The 12,499-nt window shown below is 38.3% G+C and overlaps 2 protein-coding genes and 1 long non-coding RNA gene across 4 annotated transcripts; 2 read left to right on the plus strand and 1 right to left on the minus strand.

Moving 5' to 3' along the window:
- Nucleotides 1–1,081: 1,081 nt before the first annotated feature.
- On the plus strand, nucleotides 1,082–3,481 carry Fntb (Farnesyl transferase beta subunit). Of its 2 annotated transcripts, none has more exons than XM_043433146.1 (7): nucleotides 1,082–1,239; nucleotides 1,414–1,539; nucleotides 1,617–1,736; nucleotides 1,903–2,141; nucleotides 2,224–2,524; nucleotides 2,631–2,872; nucleotides 2,961–3,481. In XM_043433146.1, exons 2-7 carry the CDS (start codon nucleotides 1,423–1,425, stop codon nucleotides 3,148–3,150), a joined length of 1,209 nt encoding a protein of 402 aa, XP_043289081.1. In that variant the 5' UTR covers nucleotides 1,082–1,239; nucleotides 1,414–1,422; the 3' UTR covers nucleotides 3,151–3,481. The 2 variants fall into 2 exon arrangements, with proteins under 2 accessions (XP_043289081.1, XP_043289082.1); XM_043433147.1 differs by having other exon boundaries at nucleotides 1,092–1,239; nucleotides 1,420–1,539.
- Nucleotides 3,482–8,033: 4,552 nt separating this feature from the next.
- Mcm6 (minichromosome maintenance 6) lies at nucleotides 8,034–11,736 on the plus strand. The gene is made up of 8 exons (XM_043425229.1): nucleotides 8,034–8,270; nucleotides 8,423–8,566; nucleotides 8,903–9,167; nucleotides 9,239–9,441; nucleotides 9,525–9,723; nucleotides 9,852–11,031; nucleotides 11,162–11,436; nucleotides 11,521–11,736. The coding sequence occupies exons 1-8, from the start codon at nucleotides 8,182–8,184 to the stop codon at nucleotides 11,632–11,634; spliced, it is 2,469 nt and encodes an 822-aa protein (XP_043281164.1). The 5' UTR covers nucleotides 8,034–8,181; the 3' UTR covers nucleotides 11,635–11,736.
- An 83-nt stretch (nucleotides 11,737–11,819) lies between these two features.
- Nucleotides 11,820–12,495, minus strand: LOC122414213 (uncharacterized). Its single transcript, XR_006261718.1, has 2 exons — nucleotides 12,314–12,495; nucleotides 11,820–12,215 (listed from the first exon to the last, which is right to left on the minus strand). It is a non-coding gene; the product is annotated as an uncharacterized lncRNA (long non-coding RNA).
- Between the last annotated feature and the right edge of the window lie 4 nt (nucleotides 12,496–12,499).

The following is a 12,499-nucleotide window of genomic DNA, read 5'->3' on the forward strand; positions in this document are numbered from 1 at the left end:
ACGCTTTTGAATCAAGTTTAACGTACCGATTACATGTATTTTTAATGGATTTGTACTACAACATATCTCGTTAAGGAAGTTGAGGCTGTACAGTCATTTTTTTTACCCAAAATTTATGACCTGTACCTTTCAAAAGTTAGGCCAGTTTACAGTTTGACGATGTTGCATACACTTTAAAGAAAAGTTGGGGGAAAAAAGACGAAAAACTGGTGAGAGCTCAGTCGAAAACACGAACGGTGACGATCCTAGCCTCAAAAAACTGCACGGGAAACAGATTATTATTAGTATAATCTCAGCAAATCTCCTAATAAATCTGAAAAAAATTGACATTATTCGGCAAGCCTTGCTCATGTTGCCCAAAAAATTTCATATTTTTAGCATCATTTTTCACGGAGATCTCACTGAATGTGTCTTGACTTCCATAAGATTACATGTTATTTGGCCCAAATTGTTATTGATTTTTGTCAGCAACAACGCTCCTAAACTGTCTGGAAATTTAACTGATTTTTTTTGTACACTTCACTTTATAAGATGCAATCGGTTTAAAAGCGATGACATCATTTTCATTCTAATGCCTCAACTTCCTTAAGATGTAAAAATATTAAAAACGCTAGGACACATTTTTACTGGTATTTTTCAAACAATTATCCGCGTTTTTTTTGGAACAAAACGAGACTTGGTGCAATAAAATCGGTTAAAAAATACAGATGATTCTTTGAAAAATACCTGTGAAAATGTGTCATCATGGAAATTTGCATCGATCAGTTGATAGCTTTGCAAAACTATCATTTTAAATATTTTTTATTCACGTTAATAAGATATGCTTGAATACATATCTACTAACAATAAGTTTAATCGGTACGTTGAACTTGGTCTAAAAGCGTTTTGAAAATTTAGCACTCATTTGACTAGCATGCGGTACAGGAGTTATTTTAAATTTCATAAAATCTTGCAATTCGTTCTCTGCGAACTTTCAATCAAAAATCCAATATACTTTCTTGGTAATATGGAAAAAGGAATCTTCGATAGAATTTCCTACATTATCCAGCAAGCGCCTCTCAGTTATTGGGTTTGCCACCAGCGGCGCTTTGGCGATTTTCGTGTGATAATTGCAGGCACGATTGCAGGCAAATTGCAGGGCTAAGGGCTCGACCACTTGCCTGCACTTGCAAATGTTGTTTATCAGGATCGGTATGCGGCACGAAAAAAACTTAGTTCAATAGAGAGTGATTCAACGCGGTAAGTTGAATATAGTCGACTATGTTGATTCGTTTCTTGTGATGACAACATTTTCCTCAGTTTAAAAATATTTCTGTTACCATTCACTGTTAGGTTATAACCAAAGCTCACTGCTTTATCCACCTAAACCATTGGAATCTGTAGAAACAAAAAAAAAGACTGCTCAATTTTTAGTTTTAGACAATGTGGAAGAACCAATTTTATGATGCTGAGGAGGAAGAAACAGTGCGAAGTCTCGAGGTTCTTATGCGAGCGGTGCAGGATGATGAGCAGTTTGAAACACCTACGTCACATGAACAGGTTCGACAAAGATCTCAATAATGCAAAAAAAATCATGACGAGGCTCAATCAAATTATAAAAATCTATTGCGTTACAGGCAGAGGTCGAGGCAGATGTTCTCAAGCTCTATAAATCTAAAAATCCTCCTATTTTGGCCAAGAGTAAACACGCCGCTTATTTGAGAAAATCTTTGACAAATATTCCTACATCGTGTGAGGTATGTACTTGAGGTCGTATGACATCTGTAGGCACACAGATTCAAAAGTTAAATTATATAATTTTTATAAAAATCCAGTCCATAAGAATTTACATGAAACAGTCATATTTCACTTATTTATTGCCCATAGAAAGAAATTGATTGAATTAATTGGCGTCGTTTGAAGGTTCTGGACTCGAGTCGACCATGGTTATGTTACTGGAGTCTCCACGGTTTGCAAATATTGGGTGTTAGACTGGAGGATAAGGAGTATTCTAAAATAATTGGGTTCTTGAGCCGTTGTCAATCCCCGGAAGGTGGTTACGGCGGAGGACCAGGTCAATATCCTCATTTGGCACCGACATATGCAGCAGTTTCAGCTCTTTGTATCATTGGAACCCCCGAAGCTTATCGGTCGATCGACCGGTGAGCGAGAAAATACAAGATTCCTGAATATTATTTGACTTTCATCAAGAGAATCGCGCAAGACGGAATTTTCACATTTCAGGCAAGGACTCGTTCGTTTTTTCCAAACCCTCAAAATGGAGGACGGTGGATTTTGCATGCACGTTAATGGTGAGGTTGACATTAGGGGCGTTTATTGCACGATCGCCGTTGCCAAATTGACCAACGTCTACACTCCCGAATTGTTCGTTAATACTGATGATTGGATCGCAAAATGTCAAACGTGGGAAGGTGGTTTTGGATGTTATCCTGGAACCGAGGCCCACGGAGGTTATACGTATTGCGGCTTAGCATCTCTCGTGTTGCTCGGCAAAACCAACCTTTGTCACATGCCCTCGCTCTTGGTAAATGATGTTTTAATCAAGTAAAACCAACACAGCATTTTTTAGATCGATCATCCTAACTCCAACGCCGCTGTATATTTTACATTTTTCATCTTTTTTTTTCCAGCGATGGATCGTTAACAAACAAATGCGTTTGGAGGGTGGATTTCAAGGTAGAACAAATAAGTTGATTGACGGGTGTTACTCGTTCTGGCAAGGTGCCGCCTTCCCCCTTATTCATGCAACTCTATCGAGCGAAGGAAAATTACCAAATTCTAATTATTGGATGTTTGATCAAGAAGCTTTGCAAGAATACATCCTCATATGTTGTCAATATCCTTGGGGAGGCCTTATCGATAAACCTGGAAAGTGAGTGACAGTGTTTCACCTGAAGCTTTTATTTATTCAGATATCTGGACTCATGTATTCTGTTTTTTTGTTACGAAATTATTCGCAGGGATCGTGATACGTATCACACATGCTACACTCTCAGCGGACTTTCCATCGCTCAAAATTCACCAACGCCACTAATCGTAGGACCCCGTCACATAAACTCGGTAGAAATAATTCATCCTCTCTTTAATTTGGTACTATCGTCCGTTGCCGAAGCCTCTAATTATTTCAACAAATTACCCATACCCGATTGACTCCGTAAACTTTTTATCCCATTAATCGCCAATGGACCAACGAACGTATTCAGATTTTGCGGATTACTGGAACTCGTGTAATCGCGCATCATTAGAAAACGTTCCATTCGACGTTGCCGTATTAAAAAATGTAAAATCATGTTTTAATTTTTCGTCTGATCACATAATATATTCAATGGTTGATATGTCAACAAAATGTTTCATTCAATCATCAATGTGCATTAATTAACACTCAATACTATTTTCTTGTATAAATCATCGCAAGTATTCGAAATTAACAACAAAGTTGAACAATCGAAGAAATAAATATTTAAATTGTTGATTATAAAAATTTTTTATTTATCTACTTTCCTTTAATACCATTTTACAAGTTTATCAAAGTATATGCATTAATTGACGTTTACAGGTTGTTATGTTTGAGAAATCATTGACTTACGTAAGAGAATAAACTTCAAATTTCGAAGTTTTTGTGACTACATGAATAAGGAAAAGTACTTACAAATTTTATCATAGAGTTTTCAATTTGTAAATTATTAAAACAATTATAGCCGATTGATTTTCGATTTCTGATTTTGTCAAGTGTAAATCATTTGTCATCGAAAATTAAAATCTGTGAAGATATAGCAGATTTTTTTTTCCAATTCTAAGATTGCGGTCAGATGTCGGCTTTTAAGAAAAATACGAAAAAAAAATTTCATGCCAGATTAGTCGTTTTTTTAAATTATAAAATAGTACATACTTGAAGTCCAATTGAAAATCAAAATTTCTGTCCATCGTGCGGATTGTACTTACAAACATTATCCCTAGTTCTTGCGTTTGAAAAATTCAAACACGACTTGCATTCCTTACATTTTGGGTTCAAGTTTTCCTTGATTATTCATTATCATATCTTCATTTCGTTCAACAAATCACTTTAAACTATTTGAAAGTATATTATTCCATTTTTTTTTCATTCACTGACGTTCGAATGGTTCGAATAGAAATTTTCGCCGCTTTTATTCCGAGCTCCAATTCATCGAAAAATCAACTAACGTGCGCTCGCGCAAAAACGCTTACCGCTTTCACGCTATTGCCAACTCTACAGAATCGTTGATCGCTTGCGCACGCACGTGCGGTCCTGAATGGCGCGCTTTCGGAGCTGCTAAGCCGTCAAACATGACGTGAACGCAACCAGCGTCACCGCGTTCACTTCAAATCGAACACGTTTTAGCGTTATTAGCGTTATTAACGCTATTAACGCTGTCAGCGTCCAAGTAGAATGTACCCAAAAATTTAACCTAACATCCGAGTCTAGTTCCAAATATATGTTAACACAGATGTGATTACGGTCGTTTTCTTCGATAAAGAAAAAAGATACGACGACAGAGATTCTCAACTTTATTGACAGTCGAGTAAAGACACATTACATTTTTACCAGAAACATTTCAACCGAAATTTGATTGCACAACTACCACATATCAACTCTGCAGAACATTCTATTCGTAAATCTATAAATGGCAACGACTGTATCATGAAAATAAATAATATGAAAATATTATATCTAACGGTTCATTATTTGAAAAAAATACTCCAATGAAATATCCAAACGTCATCCTGACGTTCACGTGTTTTGATCATTCAATCGGCAGAATGTTTACATTTGTAACATGAAAATCATTTTTCATATTTCGCGCACTCATTTAAAAAAAAAAATCGTTGGTGTAGTTACTCACGGTTACAGGAACGGGCCTCGATCTTCTTCCTACCTTTTTCTCCCGCGATCCTTGCGATTTCCGTTTTCCTCGACGATCCTCTCCCTCTCCGTCTTCCTCCACGATCCTTTCGCTCTCCCTCTGCCTCTACGATTCTCTTATCCTGCTCCATGGTTCTGATCATAAAGAACTTTCCACATATTTTCAACACACTTTTCTTCCAATGCTTTTTCGTCCTCCCATGTTTGGAATTTATCATTTCACCTTTAACTTTTGTTATCACTTCACCGTATCGCAGAAAATCGTAATCGCGATTCATTATCACAAAGTTATATTTCCACTAGTCTTTTTTTCGAGAACGAACTTGGGTTTTTATTCGCCAAAAATTTAACTTTATACCGCGACGCGAGAGAAAAATTTGTTATTTAATTGTACGACCGATTGAATACGAAAATTAACATAAACGAAAAAAAATATCCCCATTTTTAGGGAGGGCTCTCTTCTTTGCCTACTCTTCCCTAGGTTTTTTTCCCCAGAAAACCGTTTTTGCGCAAATGGATAAGCCAATATGTCGAGTAACAGAAACAATTGTAGTGACAAAACCTGTACCACCGTTTCATAGAGAATCGAGTGTGCCCGCGTGCGTGCACGCGTGGCCGGTTGCTCGCGTCCTATTGTTAGCATTTGACTAGTAAAAACTATTCGTAATGCTGTACATAGCTGCGGTTATACGCGTTGCGTGCATTGCTTAGCGTGCAGCGTTTGCAACTCCGACTTATCTGCATGGAATCTTGCCTGCGCGACTTCAAAGTAATACAGAAACTGTATCGGCCTCGGAACTGTGTCAAACTATCCGCTATGGAGTAGATTTACTGACTGTCCGTCTTCGCTTGCCGACAACCCCATGGCTTTAGGACCGTGCGTTAGGTGCTTTGCTTTGCGTTGCGTTGCTCGGGGTATGCTTGCATCTTAGCTCGCTTGCGGACACGCGCGCGTGCGAGCATACACAAGACTCTCGAAGCTATGTTACAGGCGTCACTAAATTTTTTCTGTTACTGGCCCTTGCCTCGATACTATTTTTCACGAATTACCAAAATTTTATAAATACTCATTCATGTGCAAATTTTGTAATAATAATAACATCGAGTGCGAGGACTTCCCTATTGGCTTATCTATAGTTGCGTCAAAAAATGGAATCTCAGAAATTAAAGAAAAAAAATGTATATTGACAAGGAGCGAATCATTATTTTTTATTAAATTTCAACTTTAATATTCGTTACGTTGTGTTTTCGTGTTTTTTATCGATTCGCACGATCTTAAGTTCTTTTATTTTGTAATTTAGATGACCGATCAGTTGCTTCAGCGAGATTGAATTTACTATTAAAATTATGAAATAACTGTTAAAGTTAAAATAATTGATAAAATTACGACCGCTACCAATTTTTATTGATTTCTATTTTATTTGTTTATCGATTGATTGAAAAAAATTAAATCCGTAAAAAAAAATTATTTTAGTCATTCAGGATAAAGTAGGATTCCACGTGTCGTATTTCGTGCCCCGTTATCTCAATGCACTGGAATGTACAATACGTAGCGATAACAGCGCGCTCACGTTCCACACCAGTCCTCACCCTACGCCCGCCGAGCGGTGAGTGAGAGTGAAGCAGCGAAGCGAAGCGAAAAGCGAAACGTGTTGCGCCCAGTTGCACCTTGCCCCTCTCCCCTGTCTCGAGCTCCGCCGGGTGTCCGCCCGTCACCCCTCTCTCCCGCTGGCTGACCGAACGCCTCTATCCCCACTCTGCTCTGCTACTACGCTATAGCGAATAGTCCAAACACGACCAAGCGTAAACGCGTGAAACGTAAACAAACACGTGAAGAACGAAAACAAACCGAACGAATTATCCAAAATTCATTCGTAAATATTCACCGATTAGTTGCCATAATCATCAATACACAAAATTGTATGTACCGAACCGTTGAATAAATTATGATCATCCATTAAAATTATACATTATTTGTATAATTTTGCGCTCTAATATTTATATATTAAGGTACTTTTATCAAATTTTAATTAATATTTTTTTATTTTTAACCTGGAAAACTACTTCACCAAAAAAAGTGAAGTAGTGACGTAATATGATAGAACATTTTTATAGAGTAGAAATATTTTCTGGTGGACATTTTTTAAATTATTTATTTTCATGGTACAGTCGTTACAGTTTATACATTTACGAATAGAAATGTTCTGGTGGAGTTGATATGTGGTAGCTATGCAATCAAAATTTAAATTCACGGTGCAGTTGTTAAGGGGTAATATTTGGTCATGGTAGAAATATGAAACTTGATTTGTTGGGTGTAGATGAATTTTGGTATAGATGTTTCTGGTAGAATTCAATTTTGGTAGAAATGTTTCTGGTCGAACTGTAATGTGTCGTTTAACACGAAACCAACTCTTAAATTCAATTACCAACAAAATCGAGAGAATCTCTGTCGTCGAATCTTTCGAAGAAAACAACTCTAGCGACATCTGTATTTACATTTGGAACTAGACCCCGATTTTAGGCTAAGTTGTTGAGACGTCTCTCCACTATTTCTGCCATACTGGAGTACTGGACCAAGCCAGAGAGCCAGGGAGCTGAGGAGACGCGAGTGATGCGAGGCTTCAAGAATGTAAATACACCAAACGAACTAGTAAAAAAACCAGCATTATTTCATGAATGCGAGTGGATTGCAATTTTTATTTATCTACTGGGAAAAGTCGCCTAATGGACACCATTGGTTTATTTTTATTTTGCAAGATCAGGGTCCACAATTAATTAAAAAAAGTAAATCATAAATGCTTCAAGAATATTCAAGGGTAAAATTTAAGGCCCGCATAATTATATTAATCGAATTATCAGTTAACAACTTGAACGAACACCCGACAAACTTATTTTTATTTACAAATTCGTGACTGCGTTACACGATCACGATTGTGCTTCGATTAGGCGTTTGAAAATTCGTGATCTCAATATTGAAAAAAAAGAAAAATTGGCTGTTTTACACAATTTTTTTTTCTTGCTTTATACTAGTTTTCGACTAACGTTAATTTTGATCCGACAATCATCGACAGGAACCCGACAAATGATTCACACTTGAAGAAAAAAAAAGTGCGAAATTCGAAATTAGGCGGCTAAGGAACTATAAAAAAAACGTTGGCAATACTGATTGACGCATGTTCCTGCTTCCCGCCAAAAACGTGCGGCAGGCGTTCTAGCTGTAAGTTGTGCTGAAAACAAAACTCAGACGTTCAGTGTTTGTCGATTTTTGACAATTTTTATTAGAATAACAACGAGGAACAATGAATCTCGATTTGCAAACTCATCAAGCTCGCGTTCGTGACGATATTGGAATACAGTGTCAAAAATTGTTTCAGGATTTTCTTGAAGAGTGAGTACTTTTTATGAGTTTACAAATAAATTGTGGCAGTTTCACACAGCTGAGTAAAAATATCTGTATATTTTGAACAATGCTCACAAGAAGGTTTTTATTTGAGAAATCTTTATTACTGGAGTATCGAGTAACATTTAATTCTACTCTAGATTCAAAGAAGATGGAGAAGTGAAGTATTTTGAACCTTCCAAAGAATTGGTCAGCCCAGAGCGCAGTACGCTCGAAGTTTCCTTCGAAGACATTGAAAAATATAATCAAGTTTTGTCCACAACCATTATCGAGGAATATTATAGGTAAGTCTGGTAATTTCCGTTCACTATTCCTCATAAAAATAATTTTTTTTCTATTTACCTAATAGATCATGAAAGTAATCTTCCATCAAAATCATATAGAGAAATTTTTGTCCAGAAACAAGCTCAGGATCCAACAGTTTTTTCTATTGAACTGACAAAAAAAATTTTTTTTCAATAGGAGTTCATTCGTCAAAGCTATTTGGTAAATGAATAAGAGCAAAATTATTCTGATTAGTAATACGATAAAAATTTTTGAACCGTGATATGTATTCAGAATTTCATTTCTTCAATGACCAATAACATCAAATGAACAAAAGTGATCTTGAAAATTTTCAGAGTTTATCCCTACCTCTGTCAAGCTGTTTGCAATTACGTGAAGGACACTGGGGAATTGAAACAGGATAAAGAATGTTATCTTAGCCTGGTTGATGTACCAACGAGGCACAAGCTACGAGAGTTAACAACAACAAAAATTGGAACATTGACCAGAATATCAGGCCAAGTAGTCCGAACTCATCCTGTTCACCCTGAGCTCGTTCTTGGAACTTTCATGTGTCTGGATTGTAATGCGCAGATTAAAAATGTCGAGCAACAGTTCAAGGTTTGTATTTACATTTAGACACCATGAAATTCACAAATGCAAAAAAATTGAAAAACATTACTGTCTTTTAGTTCACGAATCCAACAATTTGCCATAATCCTGTATGCAGCAACAGAAAAAGATTTGCTCTCGACGTTGACAACTCTGTTTTCGTTGACTTTCAAAAAGTCAAAATTCAAGAGGCACAGTCCGAGCTCCCTAGAGGTTGTATACCACGCTCCTTGGAAATTATCCTGAGAGCCGAAACCGTTGAAACTGTTCAAGCTGGTGACAGGTATGGGAGATAGTAACTTTGATGAATTTTGACATTTGCTTGTACAAAGTGTGTGGTTTTGCTAAAGTTTTCTATTCATATAGATATGACTTCACTGGAACATTGATAGTAGTCCCTGATGTTGGAGCCTTGGCTTTGCCTGGTACAAAAGCTGAAATAAGTTCTCGCCACAAAGGAGGATCCCAGGGAGAAGGCGTTCGTGGACTCAAAGCTTTGGGAGTCAGAGATCTCAACTACCGACTTTCTTTTCTTGCATGCAGCATATCTGCGACTAGTTTGAGGGTATATTTAATTTAACTTTACAATATGATGACTGTCCGAACGAAGAACGAAGAATCAAAGCACAAAAATAAGTTTTTTTTTGTTGTTTTTTTGAGGAGAATATTTCACGTATTTCATTATGTTCACAGTTTGGTGGTACGGAAATGGCAATGGATGACATATCGCAAGAAATGATGAAGAGCCAAATGTCCGAGGCCGAATGGAACAAAGTTTACGAGATGAGCCGTGACAAAAATTTATACACGAATCTCGTATCGAGTTTGTTCCCAGCAATCCACGGTAGCGACGAGGTTAAAAAAGGAATTACGTTGATGCTGTTCGGAGGCGTGGCAAAGAAAACGATCGAGGGTACGGCGCTTCGAGGTGACATAAATTGTTGCATCGTCGGTGACCCGAGTACAGCAAAGTCGCAATTTCTCAAGCAAGTCGCTGATTTTTCTCCTCGAGCGGTTTACACTTCGGGCAAAGCATCAAGTGCTGCGGGTTTGACCGCAGCGGTTGTACGAGACGAAGATTCCTCGGATTTTGTAATCGAGGCTGGAGCTTTGATGCTTGCCGACAATGGAATTTGTTGCATCGATGAGTTTGACAAAATGGATGCTGTTGATCAAGTCGCAATTCACGAAGCTATGGAACAACAGACCATTTCGATAGCGAAAGCTGGAGTGAGAGCGTCACTGAATGCGAGAACTTCGATTCTTGCAGCTGCGAATCCGATTGGCGGTCGTTACGACAGATCGAAATCGTTGCAAAAAAACGTAATGCTAACGGCACCTATTATGTCGCGTTTCGATCTTTTCTTCATTCTGATTGACGAGTGCAGCGAAGTTGTCGACAACGCGATAGCGAAAAAGATTGTTGATTTACACAGTAACAATGCCATGAACATCGATACCGTTTATGATCAAGCGGACATATTGCGATACATCAATTTCGCGAAACATTTCAAACCCGTTTTGAACGCTGAAGCCGGAGAATTGCTGGTTGAAAGTTATACGAGCTTGAGACAACGGGAAGGTACGGGCACTGGTAAAGGAACGTGGCGCGTTACCGTACGACAACTCGAAAGTCTCGTCAGATTGTCCGAAGCTCTTGCCAAATTAGAATGCGTCGATGAAGTCACTGTCAAACACGTCAAAGAAGCCAGAAGACTGTTGAGCAAAAGTATCGTCAGGGTTGAACAACCCGATATAGACCTTGACGAGGGTGGACCCACCGAGGAGCCTACGGGAATGGATTTGGACGACGCACCACCTCTGATGGAAGCTTTTAACAGAAACGGAGACGAATCAAGTGAGACCCCTCTTAGTAAGTAATTTTCATTCGTCTGTCACGGAATTAGCGTTTCCCAGGAACTTTCTTAGTCCTCGGATGTCATTGCAGCTGTCCAAATAACGTGAACACCAAAACTGAGAAAAAATCATTACAACTTTTCCAGCAAACGGTACAAACGGTCACGAATCTGGCGAACTCCCGAAAAAGAAGTTGACCATGTCCTTCGAGGAGTACAAAAATCTGTCAAACATGTTTGTTCTGTATATGAGAAACGAAGAGAATAGAATCGAGGCCGAGGACGAGAATAAAGAAGGCATTCGAAAATCCGAACTCGTCGCATGGTATCTCGATCAATCACAGGATCAGATAGACAGCGAGGAGGAACTTCTTGAGGCTAAAGCTTTGGCAGAAAAAGTGATCGATAGGCTCATTTATCACGTTCGTACAAATCGTATTTTCATTAGTTATTTCGATATTCCTTGCATTCGCCTAAATAATTTATTTCTCAATGCAATTATACAGGACCAAATAATGATCCCGTTGACGACAACGGAGCTCCGGAGTCGGGGAGACGGTGCCGGAGACGAAGATGATCCCATGCTCGTCGTGCATCCCAATTACGTCATCGACAATTAGTTGATAGTTACTATATAATCAACGATTAGCAGTACAGTTAATAATTTTATACTCGTCTCCTTCAACACGAAAATATACATACATTTGTTTTTTTTTCTATTACTCAAGTTCGAATTGCTCAAGGTCGTTCATCGTGAATGTCAAATTCACAGAAATAGTTAACCGACGTTAAAAAAAACACCTTCTGATATGAAGCTTGATTTATTCCGACGTCTATTATCTCACAGTATCGAATTTTCGTTGGAGTGAACCGTAATTCCGTTGATCAATTATAGTCTCTAATTTCGACAGTTGATGTGTTGACCAGAGTTCGTGACGTAGGACATCAAAATCCTTTCGGTGTTTGTTTACGTTTCGGCTTTAGTCGCGCCAGGATGGAATCGAATTCATAACACGGCTGCTGGTTTAACTATAATGAGCTGTCTAGAAGGTTTGAAAATTGCTGCCTCATAAGCGCGCTGATGCTTTCCCGGTACAGTTTTTTCTTGTGTGTTTTCGTTTGTATTTTCGTTCCGGTTTTTTGTTTGTTTTTAGATCCGCTACCAAGATGTCATGTATTGGGAGAGTCGATAAATTTTTATCTGCAATTATCGTTATCGATATGTTACGTGAGACGCGTCGACAATAACAGAATTCAGAGATATATGGAAGAGTAGTCCTGAGGATTTCGTGTACTGACTTTAGTGGGGACATTCCCAAGCGTAGATTCTCCAACCACCGCGCTGATTGCAGTGCGTTTTTTCCTTCTCACTTTCCTGCGTAGACCTACGCTGGGGACATAGCGGCGTTCTTTTTGCTCTTATAGCTTTTATGCTGGACACGAGGCCAGGCGATGTAGACCTCCCCTCCATTGCCAAAAAAAAGA

Source organism: Venturia canescens, chromosome 1, assembly GCF_019457755.1.
Source record: "Venturia canescens isolate UGA chromosome 1, ASM1945775v1, whole genome shotgun sequence".
NCBI classification, from domain to species: Eukaryota; Metazoa; Arthropoda; class Insecta; order Hymenoptera; family Ichneumonidae; genus Venturia; species Venturia canescens.